The sequence below is a fragment of the Muntiacus reevesi genome, chromosome 18 (genome assembly GCF_963930625.1).
Source record: "Muntiacus reevesi chromosome 18, mMunRee1.1, whole genome shotgun sequence".
In the NCBI taxonomy this organism is placed as follows: domain Eukaryota; kingdom Metazoa; phylum Chordata; class Mammalia; order Artiodactyla; family Cervidae; genus Muntiacus; species Muntiacus reevesi.
Genome location: NC_089266.1, coordinates 39,044,495 through 39,067,718, shown reverse-complemented (window position 1 = coordinate 39,067,718; position 23,224 = coordinate 39,044,495). Strand labels below are relative to the sequence as shown.

General features: G+C 56.8%; 1 protein-coding gene and 1 long non-coding RNA gene across 3 annotated transcripts; one reads left to right on the top strand and one right to left on the bottom strand.

The window, feature by feature from the left end:
- Positions 1-141: 141 nt before the first annotated feature.
- LOC136149995 (uncharacterized) lies at positions 142-5,146 on the bottom strand. Its single transcript, XR_010659730.1, has 3 exons — positions 4,782-5,146; positions 2,572-2,751; positions 142-1,283 (listed from the first exon to the last, which is right to left on the bottom strand). It is a non-coding gene; the product is annotated as an uncharacterized lncRNA (long non-coding RNA).
- Positions 5,147-10,561: 5,415 nt separating this feature from the next.
- WDR81 (WD repeat domain 81) lies at positions 10,562-22,687 on the top strand. 2 transcript variants are annotated; one of them, XM_065909678.1, is made up of 10 exons: positions 10,562-14,471; positions 15,385-15,492; positions 15,746-15,936; positions 16,042-16,232; positions 16,488-16,653; positions 16,733-16,898; positions 17,588-18,277; positions 19,331-19,476; positions 19,775-19,954; positions 21,315-22,687. In XM_065909678.1, the coding sequence occupies exons 1-10, from the start codon at positions 10,790-10,792 to the stop codon at positions 21,633-21,635; spliced, it is 5,841 nt and encodes a 1,946-aa protein (XP_065765750.1). In that variant the 5' UTR covers positions 10,562-10,789; the 3' UTR covers positions 21,636-22,687. The 2 variants fall into 2 exon arrangements, 1 of the variants encoding a protein (XP_065765750.1); XR_010659676.1 differs by lacking the exon at positions 21,315-22,687 and having other exon boundaries at positions 10,566-14,471; positions 17,588-18,291; positions 19,775-19,908.
- The last annotated feature ends 537 nt before the right edge of the window (positions 22,688-23,224 follow it).

Genomic DNA, 23,224 nt, shown 5'->3' with positions numbered 1-23,224 from the left:
TAAAATTCACAAAGCAATAGGTGCTCCCACAAATGTTCTCACAACTCCCCTCCTCCACCAAAACCCCATTAAATGAAGTGGGCTGGGGGGATCCCTTCATTCTTCCACACCCACTGCTCCAGAAGTTTTAAAAATTACAGATTCTTTTAAATCTTATTTATGATGTGAAAGCCATACATGATTAATGTAGAAAATCTGGCAACTACAGAAAACCAAACAGGAAAATTACAACGACTTTATTCCATCATCCTAAGATAACCACTATTATTAACAATTTGTCTGCAGTCTTTTTAAACTCTTATACGTATACGCCCATATTTAAAAAAGCAAAATTGAGATCACATAATACACACCATTTTATAACCTTTTTAATATTCAGAGAGCATTTTTCTTTCCAGTCAAATGCTCTCCTACATGACTTTTAATGGCTGCGCAGTGTTCCACCATCTGGGTGGATACATAATAATTTACTCAAGCAACCCCTCTTGCAAATTTTCATTACAGCAGAAAAAGAAATGAATTCCCAACTGGACAGTTGGTTCTCAATGTTTCCTACTGCATTGCTGGGATGAACATCTTATAACTAATCTTTAATTATATTCTTAGGATACATTCCCAAATGTAGAATTACTAGATCAAAGGCCATGAAACTTTCAGGATGTTTGGCACACATTACCAAACTGACATCAGTAAGACTACCCACTTGTATACCTGTGTGCAACGCATGAGAGTGTTAGGACTCCTTTGTCAATAACTGGGTCTTATTTTTTCTCTTATAGTTTGCTACAGGAAAAATGCTTCCAGCTATAGCAGCCTTTCTTTAATTACTAAAAAAGCACACCTTTTCTCATGGTTTTATCTATCGGGATTTCTTTCATGAATTTTCTGCATATGTCCTTTCACAGCTGGCTCTTGCTCCTCTAGGGTGCTTATAGACAAATTACATGGTGAGGAGAGGTGGAAGCAGGAGGATGAAGCGAAGTACACTTCAACATGGTCCCACATCTCTGAGGGAGGCAGAAAGACTGGCCAGCAATGGAGAATGAAGCAGACGGTTGGAAGCTTGTCCTCGATGGAGGGTGGCTGTCCTCCCTCCTCCTGGGGGTGCTCCTGGCCCCTACGGGCCCCCCTCTGCAGGATGTCCAGACAGGGCCCTTTGTGCTCCAGGCCTGGTCCTTCACTGGTCTTCTGTCTGCCTCTGTGTTTCCAGGCTTTTTCTCCTCATTTCTGCTCCATGATGGGTGAGGATGGCAGAGCCATGTACTCAAGGCTGGACGAAGACACTGTGGCCCGTGAAGTGAGGAGGGGGAAGAAAGGATGGAAGCAATGTCCAGGGACAGAGCAACCTTTGTTGCAGCCTGTGAGTGGACTCAAGTCTACCCACCCTCCTCTATTGCAGTCCACTCACATCCAGCTTAGGCTGCAGAGGGTGGGTTCAATGAGCTACTCTCTCCTAAAACTGTTCCTCAAAAGTGGAGAACAGGACCCAGTTACCTGCACAACTCCTGCTCCCAAACAGAACAGCTTCCAATAACCCCTGAACTCAATTACTTTCAGGCAGAGAGACTGGGCCAAGGCTGAACCACACCAGAACATGAGCCCAAGGGTGAGATTAGATCAGGAGCTGGGGGTGGCAGGTTTATTCTGCCTGATGCCCCTAAAGCGGTCACATCTCATAACCCATCTCTTCTGGTTGCTGGAGAGGAGAATTTCCTGCCTGCACAGGCCTGAGCTGAATCTCACACCCTATCCTTGAAGAGTAAGTGGGGGAAGTCAGCAGTGGTAGCTGGAAACCCATCAGGGCTGTGGTCCTGCTCTGGGAGGCAGGGGAAGCCTGAGCCACCTTTGCTTGGTGGGAAGTCAATGCCAAGACTGAGTTCCCAGCAGCTCCTGGCATTGGTCTGACCCTAGTCCCTCCCCTCAACCTCCAGCCCCAGCTCCCCGGGGTTCTGGTCAGGGGTGGGGGAAGGGCAACAGCTTATGTGAAAAGCTGTTCTGTTCCCACCCACAGAAGAGGACAGTTCAGGCTCTGAGTCCACACAAGTGGACTTCTGATTCCCTCATGCACGCTCAATTGTGTGATTCCCCATTTCACAGGTGGAGAAACAGAGACAGGAGGCCTAAGGGTCCCATGTGGAGGTGAGTAGCCCTGACTTTAGAGTCTGGGCCAGACTAAGGAAATACAGGGAACAGGTAAGAGCAGGGGGATGACTACTCAGATGGGCAACTCAGTATGACCTTTTCCCTGAAGAAGAAACTTACTTTTGAACTTGGAAAGGCCAGTAGGAAGGAATGAGGGGCAAGGAAGGAAGGAGGATCAGGAAAGGGGATCCTTCCTGCATAAAGGGGAAGGCAGGGTTTTCTTTACTCCACTTCTTCCCACTGTCAAAGACCAACTAAACTTGTGTACTCAGAGCCCTCTATTCCTCAATTCAGCCAGGGTCTCTGATCTGAAACTTTCTCTCTTGCTGGGTCAATCTGGGGCAAGGTTCTCCAACTGAATAGGGTTCCCTTCCCCCAAAGGTATTATCACTCTCACTGTTCAGACCTTCCCAGCCCCAGTTTTGTCACCTTCCAGAGGAGGGGGAAAGCAGCTCCTTCTCCTCTTCTTCCTCTTCCTCCTCCTCCTCGAAGCCAGGGGCAGAGGGCAACAGTTCTTCAACTGGCAGCTTTAGCTGGGTCAGGACATAAAGCTTGCCACTGAAGAACTACTGCGGCTCAGCCAGGTGAGGATGTGGGAGGCACAAGTTCCTAAAAGGGAAAGGAAAGAAAAATGGGAAAGACCTGAGCAAGGCCATGTCACAGGGACACTGTCCCACTGGCCATCAAAGTCCAGCTCCAGTGGTTGTTCAACCTTCTAATGAAGGGCTTCTTGGCTCTGACCTGGGCCTCCAGTGAGGGACAAGAGGCAGCTCTGAACCTACTTCCTTGCTTCTCTTTCCAGAACTGAATGCTGTAGAAACCTAGATGTGCTCTCACCCCATGTTGCCTTGGCTACTCACAGGGTAGCCTCCAGCCTCCTCAGCACTGAGAGGGCAGGATCTGGGAGCCTGGACACTCTCCACCAGTTACCCAGGTATTAGGTGAGAAGGTGTACCTCAGGTCCAGAAATGGGAGGGATCAGCGCAACTGACTCAGTCTCAGGGAATTCAGCAGGAAGAAGCGTTTTGGGGGGGGCTACATCTGGGGAAGAGTAAGGAAGGGAGGAGGTTTAGGGTTTCGAAGAAGGTCAGCAGAGGTTCCTGGGACTGTGAGGACAGGAAAGGGGACCAGAGGCTGGAGGAAAGGGAGGTAGGGCAGAGTGGTTGGGCAGCTTCCCCAGGACTCTTAAATGCCAGGCATTCCGCTTGCGCATTCCGGGTACATCTGGTATGAATTCCAGGCTGTCTGCCGGCCCCTCCATGTCTGAACTTTGTTCCAAGTTCCAAGCCCCGCCCCCACAGTTCCAACGCATGAATCAGCAGGAAAAGCCGGGCCCTGCAGCATGGCCCAGGGAGGGGGCTGGGGGCGTGGCAGGCTTGAAGGCTGTGAGCTTGGGAGGGTGGGTCTGTGCTGACACTCTGTCGAAGGGCATGGTCCATGCCAGTGTGAGGAGCCAAGGCGGTCTTGCCTTTAGATATCTATGCTCAGAGGGTAAAGAGAGATTAGGGTGGGAGGTTTTCAAATTACAAAATCCTCTTGGGAGGTATGAACTTTGTGGCATCTTCCTTCTCTCAGGTGACCAGTTCAACTCCTTCCCACTCCTATCTGCCTGAGTAGGCTCTGTTCAGCCCATAGGACTCAGCTGCTGCTCAGAGTCTGTGCCAAGCAGGTGCCCTTGGCTGCAGGGGGGGGTGGGCCCAGGGCACTGACCCTCTGACCAGCTGCTCCATCAACCCTTTGGCACCCTGACAGCTCCTAGCTCAGTCTGACAGCCAGGATGACAGGCCAAATGAGTTGGAGGCTGGAACTAGGGCCGGAGAGAGGTGGGGGCAATAGCCTAGCCAGAGGCCACGGGGAGGGGCCAAGAGTTGGCCGAGAGGTGGGGAGAGAGGGAGCCCAGTGATGACTAACCCAGGCGCCCCACCCAGCCAGCCGGCTTCCCAGGCGGTCAGGGCCAGGCCTGGGCTAGGGGCCCCACTACCGGACAGGCTGGGGGGAGGTGCAGAGGTGACCTTCTCTCGGCCAAGACGGCCAGTTAGGCTGGGGAGGGGGGAAGGTTAGAGTTTCCAGGCTCTCCTTCTGCCTGCTCCCCCCACCAACCCGCGGTGAAACCCTAACCTTTGGGTTGCATAAGGCCCCCGCACCGCCGCCCCCTACTCCTCTCCCCTCCCCCCTTACATAACATCCCCTGGAGGGAACGAGAGGAGGGGCTGGCCCGCCCAGAGACCCCTTCCCTGCCAGGGCGCTCTACTGGCCCTGACCCAGTGAGTGCCGGCACAGGCAAAGCACCTCCCCGCTACCCGCCCCATCCAAATCCTCCTCAAGCTGGGAGGCCGGCTCCCGTATCCTCAGACCAGAGGGCGCCGAGGTTAGCCGCCCCCAGCCCTCTGGCCCCTCGTCTTCCTCCCAGCTACTCCGCAAAACCTTCCGCAAGATCACTGTCCCAGACTCCTTCTTTAAACCTCCTGACACACTACTCCAGCCAGTCAAGGCCCCTCTCCCCCCGAGCGCCCCAACCCCCGCCGCCCCCTCACCCCTCCCCCGGAAGGGCAGGGTGTGGCCGTCAGGACACTACTTTCCCCCATTACCCCGTTAGCACGGTTCCCTCCTGTGCTGCCGGGACCCCAGCTCACACCCACCTGGTGCTGGGTGGGGGGGTGCTGAGGGTAGGGGAGCAAATCAGTGCGTCCGATCCCCACGGCCGGCGGCGCTGTCTCTTCCCAGCGCCCAGCACACACCGGCTCCAGTCTCCGATCAGCTGGCGGCGTCGTGACGCACAAACTGCGATTGCACCGCCCAGGGCCAATCACCGCCCACTGCTGGGCAGCGTGACTACACCCACTCGGGGGCGCCAGCGCTTCGCCTTGGTCCCGCCTCCCTGGCCGTCTTAGCTCTGATTGGCAAGGAGACCACCCCTTTGCCGAGTGGAGTAGAGCTAAGCCACGCCCACCAACTCGAGAGCTGGCCAATAAGTAAAAAGGTGTGGCTTAGCCCTGCGTCTAGGCTACTTGCTCAGAGGGGCGGTACGTCAAATCCGAGTCCTAAAGAGCAGAAGGAAGTCGAGGCGTGTGTGTTTGCGGTGCATACTGGTCAATGTAGTTCTCGGTCTGACACCTCGTTCCCAGAATCCAGCGCGCTCTGTGAGTTGGCATTTTTAAACTCAACTCAGAATCCATCCCGGCGAACTCCTTAAAGGGCTACAGCTCCTCCTTCTCGGAGCTGTGAGTGGTTCTTTTAGACAGCCCCCAAACGGATTCACTGACCTCTTGCAGGAGGCGATGTTTCTCTCAGGAAGAGCAGGAGAGGCTGCAGGAGTGAGAAGTGAAGGTGGAAATCAGCCCCAGGGCACACAGACTCTTCCTTTGAAATGAGGACTCCTGGGGGCTTTTGAAGAAGTGAGGACTGCCCACCTCGGCTGGCCTCAGCTTTCTCTTGGAAAGGTCTAATCCACTCCTCCTCCTGGAGGGTCTTCCTAATCAGAGAAAACTTCTGGTAGATGTCTTGCCTCAGTCACAGAGAGACAAAGCCTGTCAAGCAGCAGCTTCCCAACGAAAGATTTATAGCACAACCTCCACCTGAGGGTAGAAGGAAGACTTGTGGTCAGAAACTAGGGGACGGGCCGGGCCAACGTGCAACTGGCCAGCAACCCCGTCCTCAGCACGATACCCCCATTCTGTCCCGCCCCCCCAGAAGCTTTTCACTGACTCAGGCCTACTTAGGGAAGAGATTTCAGAGGTGGAGACCAATGAGGAGGCTGTTCCTTCCCCAGAGGCCAATCAGAGCATAGAGGGCGGGGACATGGGCAAAATAATAATAATAATAATCGGAAAAGAACCCAATGACTTGGCAAAAGCTGCAGAACCCCAAGTGTGAGGTCCATCCCATCTCAATCACTCCCGTCTCTCCACCACCATCAAAAAGGAACGTGTGGAGAGGGATCCATGACGTTTCCATAAGCTCCCAATTGTGGGTGAAGGTAACAGCCTGGAGTGTGAGGCAGTTCCTTCTGTATGAAAGACGGGCTCCATCAAGGGATTGCTATGGCTCCCATGAACTCCAGAATGCCGAACCTGTGTTCATAACATTGTGCCTTTAAGAAAACTTCCTGCCTTCCACCCCGGTAACAGCTGATTGTTGGAAAGTGTGACCTCAGGGGACGAATCAGCTGTTACCACATCCTCCTCCAGTTCTGCCCTCCTCTATCCCCTTCTTCTCCGCCCTCTACCCCCCGCCCATGGGTGGTGAGGAAAGGAAGATGAAACCCCAAATATGGGGGACCTGCTTGTACGTTCTTTCCGCTCCTCTCTCACTCCAAGACTGCCTCCCTCCCCCACCCTCCCCCATCTTCTCCCTCCCCCACTCTCCCCATCTCCTTCCTCCCTCTTCTCCTTCCTCTCCTGCCCCCAGCCTGCTGGTTAGGTCTTCAGAGGCTCTGAGCGAGGAACGAGAGGCATTTCCTGTCGGCACAGTCAGCTCAGACCCGCCCTCCCCTGGTCTAGTTGGGAGGCCAGTACTGGGGAAGCCCAGAATGGTGGCTGCCTGGGTGTGTGGGTGCTCTAGGAATGGGCACTGGGGAAGGTCCCGTGAAGCTGCGGACCAAACCTGGATGGAGGAGAGAAATGACTGTGGAAAGGAGCCTCCCCTGTGTCAGAACTCTGCTTCCCAGGCCAGCTCCCCACTACTCCCTCTCAGGTTCCTCCCCAGACAGGGTCCTGCTAAGGAGATCCTTCTGGCTTTGCCCATTACTCCATAGACACTTTTTACACTGCTCCATGTTTTATATTTTCACTTCCCCGTCCCCTCGCCCCCGCCAAAGGTGCTAATATGGAACCTCTCAGGGGCCGCAGGTGGAGCACAAAGGCCCCAGGAACCAGGGGCTTTGGCTAGCAAGTTCTGTGCTGGAAGACCCAGGTAAATATTTTGCCCAGCCCTGAGCTGGGAGTCGGGGTCACTCCAGGACAAGCTTAGTGTGACGTCCCAGGACTGACTTGGCAAGGTTGGGAGAAACTGAGCAGGGTCTTGGCCGAGCTTGGAAGAAAGAGAAATCTCACCAGCTGCCCCCATTTACCATTATGCTTAGCACAGAAGTCCTATTCCCTTCTTCTCACCCAAGACCCTTGGGATAGGCCCTTTCCTGTTTTGCTCTAACTTACCATATCCCCATCCTGCCACCCTGTAGGGCAAAAGCAACAGGCTTTGAGTCCAGGGTTTTTGATCACAGCACTATTGACATTTTGGGCTGGATAATTTCTTGTGGGAGCTGTCCTGTACACAGTAGCTTGTTTACTGGCATCCTCAGTTCACTAGGTGCCTTTAGCACTTGGCCCCACCGTGCCCCCCACTTATGAAAATCAAAATCTCTTCTCCAGACATGACCAGATGTCCCCTGGGGGCCAAAATCGCCCACCATTTAGAACCACTGAGTTAGACAAACTTGGGTTCAAATTCCAACTCTTACCACCTGTAAGCTTGATGAAGATACACTTCACATCTCTGAGCCTCAATTTCCTCATGTACACAATTGAATGAATAATAAAATCATGGCTTATTGTAGGGTTTTAAAAAGGAATATGTTTGAAAACACCTAGCACAATACCTTACTCAGAGTTGGTGCACTAGACATTAGCTTCCTTCACTTTTCTCCTTGTCACACTGGCAAGAGCTGAGGTCCATCAGCATGGGTTGACTGTTGGGACTGCTGCAGGCTCCCTCCCTGGCCATCCAAGCCATGACCTCCGAGAAACTCAATATGGGGTTTGGTGAAGGAGAGTCTCTGACTTGGTGCCAGATCCCCCAAAGCCCAAGGGTACTTGGGCTGGGGTTCAGGGAGCATTTGGGAACAGAGTTATTACAGGACACTATATTTCAAAATGTGGCCTGCAGATTGCCTGCATCAGAAATACCTAGTTCTTGTTAAAAACTTAAGATTCCAGAGGTCTCAATCAGAAGTACATCATAACATTTGAAAAACCATGGTCTTAGGGTGTGAATTGGGGAAGGTGTCATTACCCCAGAATTTTAGAACACCAGTGCTCAGTATGGCAAAGACATCTCAATATAAGGGATGGAAAGAACTCTTAAGAGATAAGGGTAGTTACACTCAAGGTCATTGGTGCATTACAAGCTAAAACCACTAGAGGGCAGGGCACACACAAACTTGCAGAAAGAAAAAGGAATGCCTCCTCAGTCTAGGTAAACTGAAACCAGAGCAAAGAAGACTGCAAAATTTTGTTGGTACTAAGAAGCAGGCTCAGGTGCACTAGTGGTAAAGAACCCGCCTGCCAATGCAGGAGTCATAAGCGACGTGGGTTCGATCCCTGGGTTGGGAAGATCCCCTGGAAAAGGGAATAGCTACCCACTCCGGTATTCTTGCCTGGAGAATCCTGTGGACAGAGGAGCCTGGAGGGCTACAGTCCACGGGGTCACCAAGAGTTGGACATGACTGAAGCGACTTATCACCCAGCACACAAGAAGCAGGCACTACCTCCAGACCCTCCTCTGGTCTTAGGTACTCAGACCAATGTTGGGGATACAAGATTGTTAAGAACATGTAATTTCCCAGGTGAAAAAAAAAATACTGCTCGATGATTGCTAAAGGGAAAACAGTGGGGGAGGGACAAATTAGGCCCTTGGGATTAACACACATACACTACTATATATAAAACAGATAACCAACAGAGACCTACCATACAGCACATGGAACTCTACACAGTATTCTGTAATAATTTATATGAAAAGTATCTGAAAAAGAATGAATATATGTGTATGTATAACCGAATCACTTTGCTGTACACTTGAAACTAACACAACACTGCAAGTCAACTATTCTCCAATAAAATTAAAAAAACAGAACAAGGGATTTCCCTGGAGACCTAGTGGTTAACTCTGTGCTTCTACTGCAGGGAGCACAGGTTCCACCCCTGGTTGGGGAACTGATATCCCCACATGCCACAGGGCGTGGCCAAAAATTTTTTTTTTAATTAAAAACAAAATAGTGCTTGGCCAAGGAGTACAAAGAACATTGGTTTTAGAATGAGCCAGGCCTAGATTTGAATCCTGGTTCTACCACTTCCTAGCTACGGGACCTAAGCAAATCACTTAAAGTAGTCAGCTTCCTCATCCTAAAACGGATCTAAAACTATCTTCTGAAAAAGGGTTGTGGTGAGAATTTAAAGTATGCAAACTGCTTAGCAAGATGCCTGGCTCCTGATCAGCGCTCTGTAAATGGTGGCTGTAAGTTATTACTGCTCAAGGTCATGTGACCAAGCACATCAGCGGTTCTAGCTGACTTTTTCAAGGATACAGATGAAATCAAATTATGGCTGAGCCATTCCTGTCTCCTCTCTAATTAGGACTTTATTTTTTTCTTAAGTGCCTTTATGGAGCTCCCACACCTCCACACCAGACTCCTACATGAGGCAAACTCTCTTTCTAGGAGTGGGACTGGAAAAATAGATACTGGTGTCTCCCTGAAGACAATGGCCTGTCAATCCTGCAAATGAGTCAGAACGGAGACCTCTTGAAGAAATCCTGTAGTTCTGGCGCCAGCTCCCTGGTTTCTGCTCCCTGCCGTGGTGCACCTTCCCCCAGCCACTGTGGCATCTGCAAGGCTCTGACAACACCAGGCAGGCTCTGTCATACAGCAGGGGCAGATCTTCAACAGGAGGTCTTGGGGGAACATTTCCATCCCGGCTTTTCAGCCTGGGCAACTTCTCTCCCCAAAATTGCCCAGAATTTTTATTTTATTATTAAAAAAAAAAAAAGCCTTAAAAGAGCTGTCAGTGGGGAGGACTCCAGAGCAGATCTGTGCCCCAGTTTTGAGTTTCCATGCTGCCACTTGGACAAGCCTCTTCCAAGGTTCTTGGTTTTTTACCTGTAAAATATGAACAATAATAACCGCCCTTCCTAAATCACTGAGTGTTGTCAGGGCCAAATGGAATGCTATTGCTCAAACATTTTGGAAAATTAAAAGCTCTTTCTTTTGGAAGGCGGCATGGAGGCGTGAAAGGACTTAGTGTGAAAGGTCCCAGCTCTGCTCCGGGTTTCTTTTCGGTAAAACCAGAGCGAGGTGGTTGTGGTGGCGGCGGGCGGAGGGGGTGATCACCTGGTTAAAGGCTGCCCTCTCTAAGGGAAACCCTCCCTAGGTCCGCGAACCAGCGCTTGAAGGAGGAAGTAAGGAGGGAAAGGGAAGTCTCGTGGGCCGCTCATAGCCCCCACCCCTGCCCGATTCAGCCCCGGAGGAAGCGAAGCCGCCACCAGGCCTAGCAGGGCGAGGGGAAGGAGCCGGCGCCGAGGCTGGCGGGCCGTGGCGCGGCCTAGAGGAGGCGGGGTCCCCGGGCTCAGTCGAGCCACGTGCGGTTGTTTCCGCGCCGGGGCGATCACGTGAGCAGCGTCAGCTGACCCGTCACGGAGGAGCCCGGCGCTGGCGCCCCGTAGCCCCCGCCCGGCCGCGCCCGGAGCGCAGGACCCTGCGGAGGGGTAAGAGCGCCCCCGCGGCCCGCCTCTGTCCCCGGCCCAACCCCGCCTCCTCCGCCTCAACCGCGTCCCTCGCTCATCCCCACCCACCCCGCCTGGCATCCCGGAAGCCGAGGCGAGGGGGGCTGTGGCCGGGCTCAGCCCCGCGCCGCCCCCAGGCGTCCAAGAGGGGATGGCCCTGGGGAGCAGGGGGCGGGAAGTAGCGCTTACCGCGAAGGGTGAGGGCTGTTCACCGCCCCCGAGCCCCGACATGGAGGAGCTGCTCCGGAGCGTGGAGAGGGACCTGAACATCGATGCCCGGCAGCTGGCTCCGGCCCCGGGGGGCGCGCACGTGGTGGCTCTAGTGCCCGCGCGCTGGCTGGCCAGCCTCCGCGAGCGCAGGCTGCCCCCGGGACCCTGTCCGCGCGCCGAAGGCCTGAGCGAAGCGGAAGTCGGGACGCTCTTGCAACGCTCCGTGCAGAGGCTGCCGGCCGGCTGGACTCGAGTGGAGGTGCACGGGCTGCGGAAACGAAGGCTCTCCTACCCGCTGGGTGGCCTGCCTTTTGAGGAGGGGTCCGGCAGCCCGGAGACCCTCACTCGCTTCATGCAGGATGTGGCTGCCCAAAATTATCGCAACCTGTGGCGCCACGCGTATCACACTTATGGGCAGCCCTATAGTCATAGCCCTGCCCCGGCGGCGGTCCCTGCCCTGGATTCAGTGCGACAAGCTCTGCAGAGGGTCTATGGTTGCCCTTTCCTGCCAGTGGGTGAAGCTACGCAGTGCCCCTCGTATGCCAGAGAAGGCCCCTGTGCCCCTCGGGGCTGCCCTGCCTCTCCCAGCCTTCTGAGAGCCGAGGCTCTGTTGGAGTCACCCGAGATGCTCTACGTGGTGCACCCGTATGTGCAGTTCTCCCTGCACGACGTGGTCACCTTCAGCCCTGCCAAGCTGACCAACAGCCAAGCCAAGGTGCTCTTTATTCTCTTCCGTGTGCTGAGGGCCATGGATGCCTGTCACCGCCAGGGACTGGCCTGTGGGGCCCTGTCTTTGCACCACATCGCTGTGGATGAGAAACTTTGCAGCGAGCTCCGCCTGGACCTGAGTGCTTATGAGAGGTGCGAGGAGGCGGGGGATGAGGAGACCCGGCAAGCAAGAAACGGGGCAGGCGTTGAGCCTGGCGAGGAGGGACGACGGGAACCCGGGTGTCCCACCTGCCAGGAAGAGCTCCGGGGCCTCGTGCTGGACTGGGTCCACGGCCGCATCAGCAACTTCCACTACCTCATGCAATTGAATCGGTTGGCGGGTCGGCGGCAGGGGGACCCCAACTACCACCCGGTGCTGCCCTGGGTGGTCGACTTCACCATGCCCCGTGGGCGCTTCCGAGACCTGCGCAAGTCCAAGTTCCGCCTCAACAAGGGGGATAAGCAGCTGGACTTCACATATGAGATGACCCGGCAGGCGTTTGTGGCAGGGGGTGCAGGCGGCGGGGAGCCACCTCACGTCCCTCACCACATCTCCGACGTGCTTTCTGACATCACCTACTACGTGTACAAGGCCCGCCGCACACCGCGGTCGGTGCTCTGTGGACACGTGCGGGCGCAGTGGGAGCCCCACGAGTACCCGGCCAGCATGGAGCGGATGCAGAGCTGGACTCCAGATGAGTGCATTCCCGAGTTCTACACTGACCCCTCCATCTTCTGCTCCATCCACCCCGACATGCCTGACCTGGATGTGCCGGCCTGGTGCCGCTCCAACGAGGAGTTCGTGGCTGCTCACCGGGCGCTGCTGGAGAGCCGAGAGGTGTCCCAGGACCTACACCACTGGATTGACCTCACCTTTGGCTACAAATTGCAGGGCAAGGAGGCTGTGAAGGAGAAGAACGTGTGTCTACACCTGGTGGACGCCCACACGCACCTGACCAGCTATGGCGTGGTGCAGCTCTTTGATCAGCCTCACCCCCAACGCCTGGCGGGGGCCCCTGCCCTCGCCTCTGAACCTCCTCTCGTCCCCAAGCTGTGGTTCCAGACCATCCAGGAGAGCACAGGCCGGGAGGACTTCCCTGCACAACTTACGAATGGGATGGGCAGGACGGTTTTGGAGGCCACTCCCTGTGAGGCTGGCTGGGCCAGGGCCAGGCCCATGGTAGGGGAAGATGACTTGGAGCAGGCCACAGAAGCTCTGGATTCCATCTCTCTGGCTGGGAAGACAGGTGACCAGCTGGGACCATCTCCCTCCACCACTTCCTCCTCCAGTCAAGCCCCACCAGGCCTGTTGCCTTTCTCAGGGGCCTCAGCCTCTCGACCAGGCCGTCGGAACAGAGCTGCTGGGGTGGACCCCGGGGAAGGTGAGGAGGGCAAGATTCTTCTTCCGGAGGGCTTCAGTCCTCTGCAGGCTCTGGAGGAGCTGGAGAAACTAGGCAACTTCTTGACCAAAGGCCTAGGGGGCCGCTTGGAGGTGCCTGAGCAACCCCGGGTTCAGCCCGCCGTGCAGCTGCGGGACCTCTTTCATCGGGACATGCAGGCGCTGGGGGTCCTGTTGGCTGAGATGGTGTTCGCCACCAGGGTCCGGACACTGCAGCCTGACGCGCCTTTGTGGGTACGCTTCAAGGCTGTGCAGGGGCTCTGCGCACGCCATCCCAAGGAGGTCCCGGTGTCTCTGCAGCCTGTGCTGGACACACTTCTGCAGCTGAGTGGCCCTCAAGGCCCCGTGGTTGCAGGGAGGGGCAAGCTGGACCCACTGTTTGCGTACCGGCCCGTCTCCCAGGGATTGCCCCCACCCTGCCCCGCCCAGCTCCTCAGCCCCTTCAGCTCTGTGGTCCCCTTCCCCCCATACTTCCCTGCGCTGCACAAATTCATCCTCTTGTACCAGGCGAGGCGCGTGGAGGACGAGGCCCAGGGGCGGGAGCTGGTCTTTGCTCTGTGGCAGCAGCTGGGTGCCGTTTTGAGTGACATCACCCCCGAGGGCTTGGAGATCTTGTTGCCTTTCGTGCTGTCACTCATGTCTGAGGAGCACACAGCCGTGTATGCAGCCTGGTACCTATTTGAACCTGTAGCCAAGGCCCTGGGCCCCAAGAATGCCAATAAGTACCTTCTGAAGCCTCTCATTGGGGCCTACGAGAGCCCCTGCCAGCTCCACGGCCGCTTCTACCTGTACACCGACTGCTTTGTGGCGCAGCTGATGGTGCGGCTGGGCCTGCAGGCCTTTCTTGTCCACCTCCTGCCCCACGTCCTGCAGGTGCTGGCTGGCGTGGAGGCCTCCCAGGAGGAAAACAAGGGCCTGGCGGGGGCTGCCGAGGACGAGGAAAGTGGGCTCCCGGGGGCCGGGCCCGGGTCCTGTGCCTTTGAGGAGGAGATCCACATGGATGGGGAGCCTGCCGCTGCCTCGGGCCTAGGGCTCCCGGACTACATGTCTGGCGTCAGCTTCCATGACCAGGCCGACCTCCCAGAGACGGAGGACTTCCAGGCTGGGCTGTACGTGGCCGAGTCCCCTCAGCCCCAGGAGGCTGAGGCTGTGAGCCTGGGCCGGCTGAGCGACAAGAGCAGCACCAGCGAGGCCTCCCTGGGCGAGGAGCGGGCGACCGACGAGGGGGGCGTCCCGGTGGACAAGAGCAGCCTCAGGTCAGGTGACAGCAGCCAGGACTTGAAGCAGAGTGAGGGCTCCGAGGAGGACGAGGAGGAGGAGGAAGGCTGTGTGGTGTTGGAGGTGGGGGAGGGGGAGGGCGAGCAGGAAGAGGTCCCTGAGGCGTCCGAGCTCACGCTCTCCGACACTGTGCTATCCATGGATACGGTTGTGGCTGGCGATGGTGGGGCCAACGGAGAGGAAGAAGAGGAGCCGCTGACCGAGCAGTCGGAGGGCAAAGAACAGAAGATCCTTCTTGGTGAGTTCTCTGGCCTGGAGGTGTTGGTCTGATGGTCATCATCCGCCGAGCCCCTACCCTGCACCGGGCAGTGGATGGAGCCGATTCACACACAGCAGAGATGCAGGCCTGCCCTCCTAGAGCTCCATCTAGTAGGGGAGATGCCACGCTATAGGCAGGAGTTCTGGTAGTGCTGCAAAGAGCATGGCTGGGTACTACGAGGGAATGTAAAGTGAGGCTTAGATCTCGTTTTCAGGGGTCAGAGACTTCCTTGAAAGGAGCGCTGGTGGAATTCAATGAGGAGGAGGAAGCTGGGTAAACATGGTAGGGTCTGTGGTGGGAAGAGCATTCCAAGCAGAGGGAACAGCATGTGTGAGGCTCTAAGGCTGTTATGGTTCCATTCAAGAATCTGTGAAAGGCCAGTATGGTTAGACTGAGAGAGTGAAGAGAAATGGAGAGGGTGGAGGACACCTCCTCCTCTAGGAACTGGGGGAGAGTCGCCGTAAGGGTAACCTTCCTGCAGTTTGTGCCCAAGTAGGGCTTCCCTTGTGGCTCAGCTGGTGAAGTATCTGCCTGCAATGCAGGAGACCTGGGTTCGATCCCAGGGTTGTGAAGATCCCCTGGAGAAGGGAAAGGCTACCCATCCCAGTATTTTGACCTGAAGAATTCCATGGACTGTATAGTCCATGGGGTCCCAAAGAGTTGGACATGGTTGAGCAACTTTCACTTCACAGAGGAGCCTGGAGCTGCCCCAAAGCCAGGCTCCTACAGGCAGCTCTGCTAAAGGGAGTGTGGGGCCTTGGGGCTACCATGCTCAGGCTGGGCTCCTGGGTGGAGTTGGGACCAGCGTCACTAGGTGGGGCCCATGGGGTGGGGTGGGGGAGTCGTGAGCCCCTGTTATCTGATGCACTCAGGGACTACTCCTGCCCTGCAGATACGGCCTGCAAGATGGTCCGCTGGTTGTCTGCCAAGCTCGGCCCCACTGTGGCCTCTCGCCACGTGGCCCGGAACCTGCTCCGCCTGCTGACGTCGTGTTACATTGGTAAGATCAGGCATGGGGCTTCCTTCAGCCCTTTGTCTCTCTGGCTCCCTGTAGCGGATCCTCCCCGCTCTCGTCTCAGACCTCCTCCTGGCCAGGTCCTGGGTCCTAGTCTGCTGTGAGCTCCTTCCTTCCTTGGGTTGGGCACGGGGAGACCCCAGGCTGGAGTGAGCGGGAGCGGTCACTGAAGTCCCCGAAGGGCTCCTCTCTGTTGCCCTCCACGGGCTACTCAGGACTGCTGACCCTTCCTTGGCAGGCCCCACCCGGCAGCAGTTCACCGGGGGCAGTGGCGAGAGCCCCCCGCTGAGCGTGGGCAACATCTATCAGAAGAGACCGATCCTGGGCGACGTAGTGTCGGCGCCCGTGCTCAGCTGCCTCCTGCACATCGCCCACCTCTATGGGGAGCCTGTCCTCACCTACCAGTACTTGCCCTACATCAGCTACCTGGTCAGTTGGGGTCTGGGGGTGCTGAGGAGGCTGAGGGCTGACCCAGGACCTCTGGGGGTTCCAGGGGGTCCATGGGGTTGGCCCTCATCCACTCTGTGGCCATAGGTGGCCCCGGGTAGCACCTCAGGCCCCAGTCGACTGAACAGCCGCAAGGAGGCAGGGCTGCTGGCAGCTGTGACGCTGACCCAGAAGATCATCGTGTACCTCTCGGATACCACCCTCATGGACATCCTGCCCCGGATCAGCCACGAGGTCTTGCTGCCTGTGCTCAGCTTCCTCACTTCCCTCGTCACGGGGTAAGTCTCTGCCCCCCGCACCCACCATGGAGCGCCCAGCAGAGGGGGCTACCCCGGGGTGGGGGTGGGGGTGTCAGTCCTCCTGGGTCTCATCCTGGCTGGGTGACCCTGAGCAAGCCACACTTTTCTGTGCCTCCGTTTCCTCATCTGGTTGGATGAGCTGGTCTTACAGCCCCTTTGGTTTCCAGCTTGTAATAGATTCTGGACAAATCCCCTAGACTGGGGAGCGCTGGAGCTTATCAGCTCTATTTGCAGGTTCCCAAGTGGAGCCCAGGCCCGGACCGTCCTGTGTATGAAGACCATCAGCCTCATCGCCCTCATCTGCCTGCGTATCGGACAGGAGATGGTCCAGCAGCACCTGAGTGAGCCCGTGGCCACCTTCTTTCACGTCTTCTCTCAGCTGCACGAGCTTCGGCACCAGGTGGGCAGATGTGCCTGGCAGCTGCGGGCTGGCCAGTGGTTGCGGCCTCTGCTAACTCCCCGGGGCTTCCTGCCCACAGGATCTGAAACTGGAGTCCGTGGGCCGCAGTGAAGGCCAGCTGCCAGAGGTGGCTTTCTCCGATGGGCAGCTGCGGCCGGCGGACCCCGCCCTGCTGGACGAGCTGCAGAAGGTGTTCACCTTGGAGATGGCGTACACAATCTACGTGCCCTTCTCCTGCCTGTTGGGTACTGCTGCATCATGTCCCCTCCCAGCCTCTGCAGCTACCATTCTTCCCTTGGGAGGGCCCCACCTCCTGTCCCTGGAGTCCGTAGTGGTTATTAGGCAAAGTTTTCTGGGTCAGAGCAAAGGGGTTTGGCCTTAGACCTTTGAGTCCCAGTGACATATAAACAGAGACTGAATTCTGGCCAGTTGAGGTGGGGGGGCACAGGAGTGGCCTAGCCTGTCCCTGGGGCAGGGAGGGGAGTCAGGCTGCTGGACTGATGTCTTAGGAGCCGCCCAAGAGGAATGAGCAGCCCACTATTCACGTAGCTTCCTGTGCGGGCCTGGCCCTGTGCCGAGCGTCTGTGTATGTTATCACCCTGAAGAGTGTGAACAGCCCCGGTCAGATGTGCTGCCATCCCCGCACTGACGTCTGAGCCGTGGGAGGCAGAGCATCACCTGTCTTGGTCCCCGTTCTGTTTCTGATGCCTGGTGAGGCACCCAGCACACAGAAAAGATGCTCACGTGTCCATACTGAAGGTGTGAATCCAGGTTTTCCTGGAGGGAGGAAACCAGCTCAGAGACGAAGAGTGACTTGCTGAGAGTTGCACAGCCAGTATCTGCCCTGCTGCTGTGGTTCCTAAGCCCCTTGGGTGGGTGGTGGCAGTTGCTGGCCATCCCCCTTCATCTCAGGACCTCTCCTGCTCCCATCTAGGTGACATCATCCGGAAAATCATCCCCAACCACGAGCTGGTGGGGGAGCTGGCGGGGCTGTACCTGGAGAGCATCAGCCCAAGCAGCCACAGCCCTGCCGGCGTGGAGCCCACCGCGCCCAGCACCGGCCCGGAGTGGGACCCCCAGGGTGGGGGCTGCCCCCAGGACGATGGCCACTCAGGGACCTTTGGGAGCGTCCTGGTTGGGAACCGCATCCAGATCCCCGATGACTCCCAGCCTGACAGCCCCAGTCCACTGGGCCCCATCTCTGGGGTGGGTGGCGGGGACCCCGGCAGCCAGAGTGAGGACAACGCACTGAAGCGGGAGCTGCCGCGGAGCGCGCATGGGCTGAGCGGGAACTGGCTGGCCTACTGGCAGTACGAGATCGGCGTGAGCCAGCAGGACGCCCACTTCCACTTCCACCAGATCCGCCTGCAGAGCTTCCCAGGCCACTCGGGGGCCGTCAAGTGTGTGGTGCCCCTGAGCGGCGAGGACTTCTTCCTGAGCGGCAGCAAGGACCGCACTGTCCGCCTCTGGCCGCTCTACAACTCCGGGGACGGCACCAGCGAGACGGCCCCTCGCCTCATCTACGCCCAGCACCGCAAGAGTGTCTTCTTCGTGGGCCAGCTCGAGGCTCCACAGTGCGTGGTGAGCTGTGATGGGGCTGTGCACGTCTGGGACCCCTTCACAGGTGAGCGGGCCCAGGTGAGGCCTGTTCTGTAGCTGCTGTCCTTTCCACCAAGGGTGGAGGGTTGGGGTGTAACGGTATGTGGTTGGGGGTGATGCAGTGAGTCCGCAGAATGGAGCATTTAGGACTTGGAATCCATCAGACCTGAGTTTGAGGGTCTGCCAGCTTCCTTACTGAGTGACCTTGAGCAAGTCCCTCTGCTGCTGGAAGCATTGGTGTATATGTGTGGATGTGTTTTAATCTTTTGACCATGCTGCCAGCATGTGGCATCCTAGTTTCCCGACCAGGGATTGAATCCGTGCCCCCTGCATTAGCAGCGAAGAGTCTCCAGCTACTGGACCACCAGGGAAGTCCCTGGAAACATCAGTTTTCCCATCTGCAAAATGGGAATCAGAACAAGTGCTTAAGTAGATAATGCCTAGAGGTTTGGGTTAACATGTAGCGTATAGTATCCTGGTTGCTAAACAGTTGCTTGCTTATTTTGTGTCATCATTGTAGAGAGAAAGAAGGTTAAAAAGCAGGGATTGGGGGGATGGAGTAGTATCAAAGCAGATGGTGGAAGCTGTAGCTTTCGGCCACAGTTTGCTATGTGAAGAGAGAAGCCTGGCATGGCCACGGAGATGTTAATAGAAAGGTGGGAAGGTCAAAAAACATCCTTAGTATTCATTGAGATCTGGGATGTGGGAGGCAAGTATGGGGTGGGTAGGGGGGATAGGGGAGAAGGAAGTGGCAACCCACTCCAGTATTCTTGCCTAGAGAATCCTGTGGACAGCTGAACCTGGTGGGCTGCCATCTATGGTGTCGCACAGAGTTGGACACGACTGAAGTGACTTAGCGTGCATGCATGCATTGGAGAAGGAAATGGCAACCCACTCCAGTATTGTTGCCTGGAGAATCCCAGGGACAGAGGAGCCTGGTGGGCTGCTGTCCAGGGGTCGCACAGAGTCAGACACGACTGAAGAGACTTAGCAGTAGCAGCAGCAGGAGGAATAGGAGGAGTTGGGGCTCTTCTATCAGTGACTGGAACCCCAGACCCACCATGCCTTTCCTTCACAGGGAAGACTCTTCGCACGGTGGAGCCATCGGACAGCCGGGTGCCCCTGACCGCTGTGGCCGTCATGCCCGCCCCCCACACCAGCATCACCATGGCCAGCTCTGATTCGACCCTGCGCTTTGTGGACTGCAGGAAGCCAGGCCTGCAGGTCAGGGGCGTCCTTTTTTCCAGCCCTGGCCTGGGTGCCTGGCAGGGAGGAGAGAAACCCCTTCCCTGCCCCCTGCCCCCGGGAAGAGAGGAGCCCAGGGCAGAGTTTCTCATTGGAGACAGATCACCTGCAGCAACAAACCCTCTGGGGTGGGGGTGGGACTCTGGCCTGGGATCCTGGGGGCCTCCCCTTGATGGGTAATGAGGCTCTGGGGGTTGGAGGCTGAGCTGCACCTAGAGGGGGGAAACGCGGGTTGGACTGGGTGGTGGAGTCCCAGCTTGTCCTCCTCTGCTGGCAGCATGAGTTCCGCCTGAGCAGCGGGCTGAACCCTGGGCTCGTCCGCTCCCTGGCTGTCAGCCCCAGCGGCCGGAGCGTCGTGGCCGGCTTCTCCTCGGGCTTCATGGTGCTGCTGGACACCCGTACGGGCCTGGTTCTGCGTGGCTGGCCTGCCCACGAAGGGGACATCCTGCAGATCAAGGTGACAGGCCAGGGCCCCTCCCCTCCTGCCTGACTGCTCCAGCCTTCACCTCTGCTTAGGGTCCACCCAGGACGGGCCCCCCTGCTGTTGTCCTTCATACCTGCCAGAGGACTGACAGGCAGGGCGGGTCAGGAGCCAGGCTGCACCTCAGGGACTTGGGCAGGAGGTGGGCCCCGGGGGCGGGAACCAGGGGGCCGAGCTGACCCTGAGCTTCCTGGAGATGTTCTAATGAGTAACCCTTGTCCATATTTGTCTTATTTGGGGGATCAGGGGTCAGGCCCTGTCCGTGACCCAGTCAGGTTAAATAAAGCTCAGCTGGGAGGCTGTTTACTGCCCCCAGACCACTGAGCAGAGTCCATGCCCCTTTCTGGGCTAACCTGGTGGGGGAAGGGGCGGGTCAGGCCTGGGAATCCTGCTCCCACCTCCACCCCCGCCCCGTTTTTTCAATCACAGACTTCAGGGAGGTCCAGGCTGGGAGGAACCGGGGCTGTTTGTGGGAGGGTTTTTCCAGGCAGCTGGGAGTTCCTCCCCGACCTAAGTGGCAGCCAGGGGACATGCACTGCTATTGCTGGGGGCTGGGCGCCCCTGGCTGCCTCCAGGGCCCCCTGGGTTCTGTCGTTGTTCAGTCACTCAGTTGTGTCCAGCTCTTTGCAACCCCATGGACTGCAGCACGCCAGGCTTCCCTGTCCTTCACTATCTCCTGGTGATAGTTGAGCTTGCTCAAACTCATGTCCACTGAGTCGGTGATGCCATCCAACCATCTCATCCTCTGCTTCCCCCTTCTCCTCCTGCCCTCAGTCTTTCCCAGCATCATAGTCTTTTCCAATGAGTTGGCTGTTCACTTCAGGTGGCCAAAGTATTGGAGCTTCAGCATCAGTCCTTCAGTGAATATTCAGGGTTGATTTCCTTTAGGATTGACTGGTTTGATCTGGGTTCTGGGTGCCTCTAAATTTTGACTTTCCAAGAAAGCATCAGGAGGTCTCTGGGGTCAGCCTGGGTGTTAGTCCTGGGTCTGCCACCTACTGGCTCTGTGACCTTGTATGATGACTTAACTTTCCTGAGCCTTAGTTTTTTTTTCTCTGTAAAATGGAAACAATAGCACCTATCTCATAGAGTTGTTATGAAGGTTAATTGTAAGATGTTTAATGTGCCTGATATAACACCTGACGTAGTAAGCGCTCAAGTTACAATGATGACTGGGTGGATGATACATTAATATATTCATATGAGCTGACATTAATATAATGTGGGAGGGTGGCAGCCTGTCCCTGACTCAGGACGACACGTCTTCCTGGGAGGAGATGTGGGAGAGAACAGGAAGACTCCGGCCCCCGCTGAGGCTCTCCCCTCTCCCTGGCAGGCAGTGGAGGGCAGCGTCCTGGTCAGCTCCTCCTCCGACCACTCCTTGACGGTCTGGAAGGAGCTGGAGCCGAAGCCCACGCATCACTACAAGTCAGCCTCTGACCCCATCCACACCTTCGACTTGTACGGCAGCGAGGTGGTGACCGGCACTGTGGCCAACAAGATCGGCGTCTGCTCCCTGCTCGAGCCGCCTACCCAGGCCACCACCAAGCTCAGCTCTGAGAACTTCCGCGGCACGCTCACCAGCCTGGCCTTGCTGCCCACCAAACGCCACCTCCTACTGGGCTCGGACAACGGGGTGGTCCGCCTCCTGGCGTAGGCTGAGGCGAGATCTGGTCAGGTGGAGACGGGCACACATCCTCCAGGAAGCCGTCCCTCATCATGTTTCCCCAGCATCTCATTCCTAGCAAGCCCCAGGCCTCATGCACTGGGTAGCCACGTGGCCTGCCAGCTAGGGTGGTGTGGGAGTCTGGGCTCCTGAACCCCCAGAGCCACTGAGGCCCCCAGAGGGGATCTCATTCATGGCTTGGGGCCATGCTGCTTGGAGCCAGCAGGAAGCAGATGAGAGAGCCTGGCAGGGGCTTCCCTGGTGGCCCAGTGATTAAGACTCTGTGCTTCCACTGTAAGGGGTGTGGGTTTGATGCCTGGTTGAGGAGCTAAGATCCCACATACCGAATGGTGTGGCCAAGAAATAAAAATAAAAAATTTAAAAAAAAAGAGGGAGAGCCTGGGAAAGCACCGCTGCCCTCCTTTCTCCCCAGCTCCGCCCCTGCGTCCGTATGGGGACAGGATGCTCTGGGGAAGGGGAAGGAGACCCCCTGCTAAGCTGTCTCCACCATAGCCCACCTCCAGCTGGTGCTCTCTGACCCTGTCCTGCAAGGATAGGGAAGCTGCCCCAGTCCAGGACACTGACGCCGCTTGGACTCCAGCCTCTAAGGGCTGACCACTGTCCAGGAGTTAAGAGCCTTGGGTTGGGCTCTTAAGTGTCCGCCCAGCCAGGCCCTGGCCAGTGTGGGACCAGTAGGGGAAGAAAGAGGGCAGGACCAAAGGAGGGCAGATGAATGGGGCCAGGTGGTGCCTGCCTGGAGTGACCCCACACCTTACCCGCCCACCCCTCACCACAGTGTTTGTGCCTTGAGCTGATGAGGCAGCCTCTGTGTCCAGAAGCCTTGGGGGAGGGGGTCCAAGACCCTGAAAGAAGGGGCGAGAAGAATCATCTCTGCATCTCAGGTGTCCCTCCCCAGGGGGACAGGAAGATCCAGGTTTCGCAGGCCCTCACGTTCTGGAGCATAGATGAGGTCTGAGGCTGGACCCCTGCTGCCTTCTCACTATTTGCAATAGGTGTAAATATAATCAATAAATCCTGTGGAAGAGCCATGGATCCGAGTGAGGCTTTTCTTGATGGTGGTGTTGGGGGGAGGAAAGGTTGGGGCCCCACAGCCTCTGGGACAGGGAGGAGGAGGGGAGGCATCCTGACCATGGTTCTTCAGGTGGTTACAAGATCCATGGCTTCTGGTTCATTCAGCCGAGAACCCTCACCCTGAGGAGGGGAAGGAAACATTGCTTCCGAGGAGGTGGGATGCTAGGAGAGGCTGTGTCCCTAGCTGGCATCTTTTCTCTCCCCTCCCCCTGCCTTCTGGTCCCAGGCTGGAGGCAGCCAACCAGGAGCTGGGACATGGGAGGACCAGGGATTCGCATCCTGCATCCTGATCCAGGTCTCATCCCTTGCCTTTTGCAGCTTCCTCTTCCCTATTCTTGGGAGGGGGAGGCAGTTCTGAGGAAGAGGCGAGGACACTGGAAGCCGGAACCTGAATGTGACTCTCAGCCCAGCTCTACGTCCTTGGCCAAGTCACACAGCTTCTCTGAGCCTGACTAAAGTGGGGATAAACCCCCACTTCGAGGGTCACT